The following is an 8,622-nucleotide window of genomic DNA, read 5'->3' as shown; positions in this document are numbered from 1 at the left end:
ATCCAGAAGAGAGAGGAAACGGGAGCAACGATACATTGGTCTACTTTTCCATTTTTGGTCGACATTGATTCGGGATGGATGCAATGTTGTATGAGCTGATGCTTTAATCCTTTTCCCGCAGTGGAATAAAAAGAATAATTATATATATAAATATATATACATTGCATAATAAAGTTAAGAAAATTTACAAATTGGCTGAATTTAAAAGTTGATAACATAATTGAAGAATTATTTTAAACATTAAAAAGCTCGGCAATGCTTAATCGTTTGAAATCTAATTAAGCCTTTAAATGATCAATAATTCTTTTATCATAACTATTATCATCATCATTATTATTATTATTATTATTATTATTATTATTATTGTTATTATTATTATTATTATTATTATTATTATTATTATTATTATTATTATTATTATATTATTATTATTATTATTATTATTATTATTGAAGCGGGCGCAGTTAATTTATGATTCAGGTTAAATTTGAACAATAAATTATATGTAGAAAGAAAACAAACAAAACAAAACATTTATTCCCAGCACACACACACACACACACACAACAGACACGCAACATTATCCACACTTTATTTATCTTTTATGATAAAGGTTTATTCACACAATCAAAATGCAAACAGATTCAATGGACCATTTCTATATTTTAATCTTAGTTATTTACAAGCTGTTCCTCAAGCGTTTGGACTTATTAAAAAGCCAGTATAAAATAGGATACGTGGAATATGAATACGGGATATTAAAATGAATTATATTTGATCGTCGGAAGCTTAAACAATCATAAAAAAAAAACACAGAAGCGTCATGATAGGTAAATAAATAAAAAAGCGACAGCAAATTTAGAAATGGTTAAGTGTGTAAAATGATTTATCAAAATCAGCCTAGATCCTTAACCACACACGCACACTCAAGCATGCATGCATGCATACAAACAAACAATCATACATACATACATACATACATACATACATACATACATACATACATACATACATACATACATACATACAGTATCCCACTAAAAGAAACAAACTCAAATGTTTACAGAATACATAACTAACAGTACATAACAAAGAGATGATTAACAAGGAAAAGATATCCATCTCCCAAAACTATAACTATACATTTGACTGTTTCCTTCCCAGTCAAGGACTCCAGCCAGGGCTCTGTAGTAACTACTGTGATTGCCAGAACTCTGTATTCTGGCTGTAGGACTCCATGGCTAGGATGGGTCCAGATGGCCGGTGATCACGGAATTACTAATTAAAACTAGATATTAAATAGATAAAGTTAAAGTATAAAAATATAGCTTACCCTGAATTAGGCGGCAGGTAGTAATGAGAAAGAGTGTCGAGTGATTGTCTGAAGAGTCTGTAAAAATAGTGTCCGTCGAGAGGTCCCCTAGACTTTTATATGAGCCGGGTAAGCCCGGGAACGAGGCAGATCGGAAATAGGAATGACCATTGCTATGGTCACTGTAGCCGTACGATTGTTCACGTTAGAGATCCCTACAGCTCGGACAAAACAAATAAATCCCATTCCAAGACAAATACAGAAAGCAACTCGAAAACAGATAAGGGGATAGAAGAAACACTGACCTCAAAGGACCCGGCAGATACCTTTGTTTCTACTTTTCTCAGTTTGAACTCCCCAATACCAACTTATGGTCTTTGAACTATCAGAAAAATGAGTGATGGTCCAGAAAAACCCACAGGAATAGTCAAAATACTCACTTTGAGATATTGTTTTTGAAATACAGCAGTGGTTTCTGAACATGTAATTTATTTCACCAATCTGTCTTAATTTGCTGTTAAGATATTAAGGTTTGAAATCTGTAGGTAGAGAATTGTTGAATAGAGAGAAATGCATTTAAAGATGGAACACTTAACAAACTGTTATTATGTAAAGGTGACGGCGACTCAATAGTGTTTTGATATGCCATGTGACCTAGTTAATGCTTAATGCTATGAATGCTTAGTTGATCATAAAGTTAGATCAAATTCAATCTGACAGTTCGATCATATCAATCACTCAACTTTCCTATTTCTACGATGGAATCATAAAATAAATAAACTTATGATAATAATTCTCACAAATGCTTTCAGTAACGGCAAACAAGAGGGATTATGAAAATGGTATGGTGATAACAAATCGATTTTGACACTAGCTGAGTCACTAATCATGAAATTTCGCCTCTGTGCATGTTCCTGCGGATTTTTGTTAGCATAAAAATCCTCATCAGTTTAACTACTGTCAGACAATTATGACCTAATGCCTTCTGTTTAATTGGTACTAGCAGTTTTATTTTGTGCGCGTGTTTCTTTTCTTTTTTTTTATATAGTGAAATTACAGTTTGTGGGCTTTGTTTTTTAGGTCATATTTACTAAAATTGATTAATTTAATACCATTAGTAGCAGCAAAAAGAAAGGCAATGGATGACAGAGCTGGCAACCCCGAAAGGTGAAAACAGTCGGGCGAAAAAAACAAAAACAAAACAAAACAAAACAAAGAGAGGAAGATTGAGAAAAAAAAGTGTGCAACCCTGAGTGCGCAACCACATAGGTATACTCAGAAAAAAAAAAAAAAAAAAGACAATGATAGAAAAGAGTAAAGACAATAAACTAATTGAAGCCGTGAAATATATATAGAATATTCATATTATTCTCAGAAGAGAGAAGGGTATCAGTCCCAGAACTACGACTAGCATAATATAAACACCCAAATATTAAGTGGACACAACGTTTGCATACTATCAACTATGACCAACTTTTTCGACCAGTCGAATCTCCATATTTTAACTTGACGTTTACTCATCTTACATGCTGATTTTGATTATAAAACAAATGCTTACAATCTCCTAGGCATTCTGCAAAAGTCTACAAAAGCCCAGAAAGTGTAGAATTCCACCTTTTTTGTTGTTGTGTATACTCGGTCGCCCTAGGATTAGATAGTAGATGAATATTTTTATAATGCACATATTTGTCAGAGTCACAATGCTCAATGTATTAGACCAAAGCTCAACGTGCTACATATTTAGGTCATTTCAACGCCAGTAAAAAGGAAGAAAATCAGATTTTAAAAAATTATAGATGTAAAATTGATAAAATGACCATGGAGAAGGTAAGATAAAGGTGACTGAATCAAATAGGGAAAAGTAAATTCCAAGAACATACTATCTGTGCACTAGGTTTTAGATAACCTAAAAGGCTCATCCAGACACAAGCACAGGATCCAACTAAGAAGAACACTCAAAATGTTTATAAAATGTATTAAAAACAAATACCAGAACAATACACAATAGAGAGATGATTTTCAAGGGGAAAAAAAGTATCTCTCAAAACTAATATTTTACATTGGCTATTCTCCATCTGGCCAAGGACTCTGGTCAGGGCCAGGACAAAATCAATCTAATCTTATTCCAATAGGACAGAAAGCAACCTGGTAAAGGAAAATAGATAGAGGGGGATAAAAAGACTCAGCAAATGACCTTCCTGTCCACCATGAAAGGTCAACCCTACCCAGAGTGATTTTGTCGCAATAGATTCAAAACTAAAAACATGATTTTCAAGAAAAAAAATCTTACAACCCCCCCCCCCCCCCTCAAACAAAAAACAAAAACAAAAACAATAACCCCCCCCCCCCCCCCAATACATTCGACTGCCACACTGTCAGCGAAGGATCCCTGCCAGGCCAGGGGAAAAAAAACAACAAAACAAACGATTAATGCCAATAAAGAACAAAGACGAAAGTGAATTGGAAAAGAAAAACACTATAGGATACAAGACATAGCAAGGGTGACCGATTCGTCCTCCGTGACCCCACTCATCACGCTGAGGGAATATCCACCCTTTGAATTTGAATGATTTATGTTTACCTTACCTTACTGGAGTTCCGTCTCCCTATAGAGATTGAATGTCATGGAACGCAATTCTTTCTTCATGCTCAAGGGCCATTACCGAGCAGTCGATTATCTTTTTGCCAGTTGTTGCCTCCACATTTCCTATCCAGAACTTCCTTGGTTTGCCTCGTGCCTTTCTGCCAGCTACTTTTCCTTCTAGCACTGATTTTTGGATAATATTGCGTCTCCGAATGTGTCCACAATAAGTCAGTTTTCTCATTTTAACTTCTGCCAACAGTTTTCTGGACCTTTGGCCTGCATCAATAAGAACCAGAATGTTTGATTTCTTTCTGGTCCATGGTACTCTCAGAATTCTTCGGAATACCCACATCTCAAAGGCATCGATTTTTCCTTCTATCTCCTTCGTTATGGTCCATGTTTCACATGCATATAGGAATGTGGACCATACATAACATTTAGCCATACGATTTATTTTTACAAAGGAGAAAAAAATAACCTCTCCAAAAAAAAGGAACTTCATAATTTAAATGTTTCCTTCTCAAATTTGAATCCCAGCCAGGGCCTGGACAAAACCAACTTATCTCCAGTGGCGAAGAGTGAGTGTAAACAAGGCACCACTGTTTTGCCTTGGTTTGATTTAGGCCTACATTTGTATATTTGCTCATCGTATCATAAATTACCAATAGAATAAAATCTGCTTATAAATCAAGTGCATATTATTGTTTCCAAATCTTACTACCAAGCTAATGAATTGTGCAAAGGCGAACGATGGTAAAACAAGTTAGATCACCCAATGCTTTGTCTCAAGACATCATTTGTACTATCGAGATCCATTCCGTTCTTTTTCGTTTTTATAGGGTCATTTCAGCGCAATGAAAACGGAAGATGATTGAGGAAAAGTTGTACTAGATCTGAAGTCAAAAGCATCAAAGCACAAGAAAGACAAAGGGAACTGGTTCAAATGGGGGAACAGAAGATAATTGAGCTAATTAATTGAGTTTTTTTATATAGAGCAATATTCACTAAATGTGCTCAAAGCGCTTTACAAGAAGTCCCTGGACAACAGCAACACTTAACATGTAGGATGGGACATGACGTCTGTTAGGCGATAATACAATTTTTCGGACAGACAATGTTGTTAACGACCAGGTACTCATTTTAAACCTGAGTACGGTGAGAGAATGAGTAAAGAGCCTTTTCCAAAGGACTCAACTATGCGCCGAGCGAGGCTTGAACCCAGGACCTTCCTATCCGAAAGCGAGTGTCATACCACAAAACCACATAGCCGCACAAGCATTCCACTAATGTGCCTGTTTTGAAATATAATTACTTACAAGTCCCACCCAGGCACAATGAAAGGATCCCGCAATGAAGGATACTCTCAAATCGTTTTTGAAATATTCAAAACTAATAACAATAATAGTACATGGCAGAGAAATGATTTACAAAGATAAAAAATATCTCTCAATAAGGTACTATATATTGGACTAGCTTCCTCGCAGCTAAGGATCCCCGCCAATACCAGGGGAAGACATCTCAGATCCAGAACAAAGATAGAGAGCAACATGGAGAGGGAAAATAGATATGGGGGATAGAAGTCATAGCAAGTGACCTTTCTACCCACAATGGACAGTCAAAAAAGCTCACCCATCATTCCATTCACTCCACACTGGCGCCCATCTTCTATAGTGTCAGGTTCATTCTCCTCTGGTACTCAACTCCCATATCCGGCTTCAACTTTCAATGGTATCCATCTCCATTTAGTCCCAGGTTTATTTCCCACTGATATCCTTTTTACACAGTCCCAGGTTCACTCCCCACTGGTGTACACCGACCTGATTCCCAGGATCACTCCCCACTGTTGCCAAACTCCCATATCTTTGCCGGATATTGTCGGGTTTCGTAATAAAGCAATAATTCTTTTTTACGAAACCCGACGATGACCTTAGTTTCAGGTTCACTCCCGACTGGTGTACACTTCCCTGAGTCTCGGGTTCACTCCCCACAGTTGTCTACTTCCCATACCTTTGCTGGATAATGTCGGGTTTCGTAAAAAAGCACTAGTTCTTTTTTACGAAACCCAGTCCCAGGTTCACTCCCCAATGGTGTACACTTCCCTGAGTTCTAGGTTCATTCCCCACTGCCACCTACTTCCCATAACTTTGTCGGGATTCGTCGGGTTTCGTAAAAAAAAACACTGGGGAACATATGTAGATTCCAAGAGCACACTATTAGTGTGATTTGAGATTACCTAAATGTTTCATCCAGACACCAGCACAAGATCCCACTAAGAGGAATGCACTCAAATGTTAAAAATGAAAAAATAACAGTACGTAACGGAGAGATGATTTACAATTACCAGGGAAAAAAATATAATATCCCAAAACTATAACTATACATTCAACTGTTTCCCTCCCAGCTATAGTCAGGGCAAAACTTAGGAATCTCATTCCACGACAAAGACAGAAAGCAATTGGGAAGCATATAAAGGGGGATAGAAGACAGCAAGTACCTCCCTGTCTAATATGGGAGGTCGGGAACCCGCCTAGCCTGACCTTTTGCATCATCTTATAAAGAGAAGAGGATTATTATGGTTCAGGTAAGAGTAATAAATTTAAATTGTTTGCATAGGTCTCAGCTCCATCCTGCGCCACTGGTAATCTTATTTAACACACTGCAAGAGTAACCCATCATGGTGGGTCAAAAAAAAACAAACAAACCCTCAAAGGAGAACCAAAAGCTGAAGGTTATGTTGTTTTGTTTTTTTTATTTACGGGTTTTACTGCGTTTGCAACACATTTAGGTCATATCAGCGCCTGTTTAAAGGAAGAAAATTGGATAGCAAAAACTTTCTAGATGTACAATCAAAAGGACTTGAGGAAGAAGCAAGACAAAGGGGAATGGTTCAAATAGGGCACAGATGTAGATCCCAAGAGCACACGATCAGTGTACTTAGTTTGAGATCACCTAAAATTCTCACCCAGACACCAGCACAAGATCCCAATAAAAGGAATACACTCAAATGTTTACAAATCATATGTTTAAAAAAAACATTACATAACAGAGAGATGATTTACAAGGAAAAAAAAATATCATCTCCCAAAACTATAAACTACACATTTGACTGTGTTCGTCACAGCCAAGGATTCCGGCCAGGGTCAGGACAAAACTAAGATTGTTGTTTGTTTGTTGCTTTAGGTCTCTTCCAACACAATTGAGATTATATGAGAGACCGCTGAAACAAAAAAACAAGCAATCTAACAAAAATGGTACAAACGTAAATCAAAATCATAACCTAAAGATATCATAAGCTAAATTATATATAACCAAGAACAAACAGGCAGAAAATTTACAGAAAAAAAATATCCCCTGTCAAAAATACAATCACAAACCAAAGAAGCAGGATAGGCTAGTAAAGAGAAGAAGAAACGACATCACTATCGGATCGTACACCCATGCGAACATCATAGGTATATGATTCAAGGGTGATGCTCCCATCCAACCACCCACACAAAACTAAGAAATCTCATTCCAAGACAAAGACAGAAAGCAAGTTGGAAAACAGATGTAGGGGGGGGGGGGGGGGGGGGGGGGGGGGTAGAGTAGTACTTCCCTCCCCACTATGGGAGAAAAGCTGAAGGTTAAAAATAAGACAAACAAATGGCTTCATTTTTAGGACTTATTTATTACATGAATCACACTTGTTTCAAAATGACGAACACTGTTTACGTTATGTATTATATATATATTATATATATATATATATATATATATATATATATATATATATTTATATATTTATATTATATATATATATAGTTTATCATTTTGTTCAGAGTAAAGTGAAAAATATTGACGAAAAAATAATCATATTTCAAATAAACGCTGTATCATGAACAGTAAATTTTTTTCTACTCGTACTCGTATCCTCCATTAGTACAAATTGTTATATTTAACTCCAAATATTATCCACAACTATAACTATTATAATATTCATAATGATTATTTCAGACAAGTTTGACAGCTTTAGTGATACTTTTGGGTTAAAAAATATGAGCTCTGAAAAAAAATTAATGATGACATTGGATAAAAATTAAGGGAGAATGAAAATTCTAGCAATGATTTAGCTATATCTGAATACAGTTAAAACACTTGTAATCATCGCCGACATTTAATTCATCCCCCTCCCCCATTAACTCAATGTGTTTTATTTTTTTTGAGCTTTAAAGTACTTTGAACACTTTTGGGTCTTTAATAAAAATATTTTTAAAAAGTATACTTGTTTCTTAGAGTTATTCAATGCTTTGGATCCATTTACTTCTTGACATCACAGCCCGTGAAAGGATGATGGTGGAAAAGTGAAATGATTCTAGATCTAGACTTTGTCTACACTAGCAAGCAGGAAAAAAGTAACGTGAATGGGACTGGCTCAAAGGAAATAGATACACTATAAGAGATACCTATCTATCGTGAAGGATACACTCAAGGTTTACAAAATATATGTTCACTGCATAAAATATAATGTCATGATTTACACGAAATTATCATCTTCCAGATACATGCACCTGACTTTCTCTCTCTCGGCAAGGATAACAACAACCAGGGTAATTCAAAACTCACATCACTAGCCCACCAGGGGAGGTAAAGGTCCCAACCAAGAGCATACGACTATTTTCTGAGAAAAACGTAACTGTGTCTCTAGTTTGAGATCACCGAAATTTCGACAGACGCAAATGCCTAACAC

General features: G+C 36.0%; 2 protein-coding genes across 2 annotated transcripts in view; both read right to left on the bottom strand.

Annotated features, from left to right (window-relative positions):
* The window catches only part of LOC144963927 (uncharacterized), a 24,270-nt gene extending 22,766 nt beyond the window's left edge, over nt 1–1,504 (bottom strand). Inside the window, exon 1 of the mRNA XM_078897871.1 lies at nt 1,334–1,504. The gene's annotated coding sequence lies outside the window, so the exon portion shown is untranslated. The remainder of the gene's footprint in view (nt 1–1,333) is intronic.
* The window catches only part of LOC144964779 (uncharacterized), a 35,964-nt gene continuing 27,434 nt past the window's right edge, over nt 93–8,622 (bottom strand). The window contains exon 6 of the mRNA XM_078899391.1: nt 93–109. Within this exon, the coding sequence (XP_078755517.1) occupies nt 108–109 (2 nt within the window). The 3' untranslated portion in view covers nt 93–107. The remainder of the gene's footprint in view (nt 110–8,622) is intronic.

Source organism: Berghia stephanieae, chromosome 2 (assembly GCF_034508935.2).
Source record: "Berghia stephanieae isolate SIO BIC M18660-M18661 chromosome 2, UCSD_Bste_1.3, whole genome shotgun sequence".
Lineage (NCBI taxonomy): Eukaryota > Metazoa > Mollusca > Gastropoda > Nudibranchia > Aeolidiidae > Berghia > Berghia stephanieae.
Note: the sequence above shows the minus strand (reverse complement) of the source record. Positions and strands in the feature narration are given on the sequence as shown.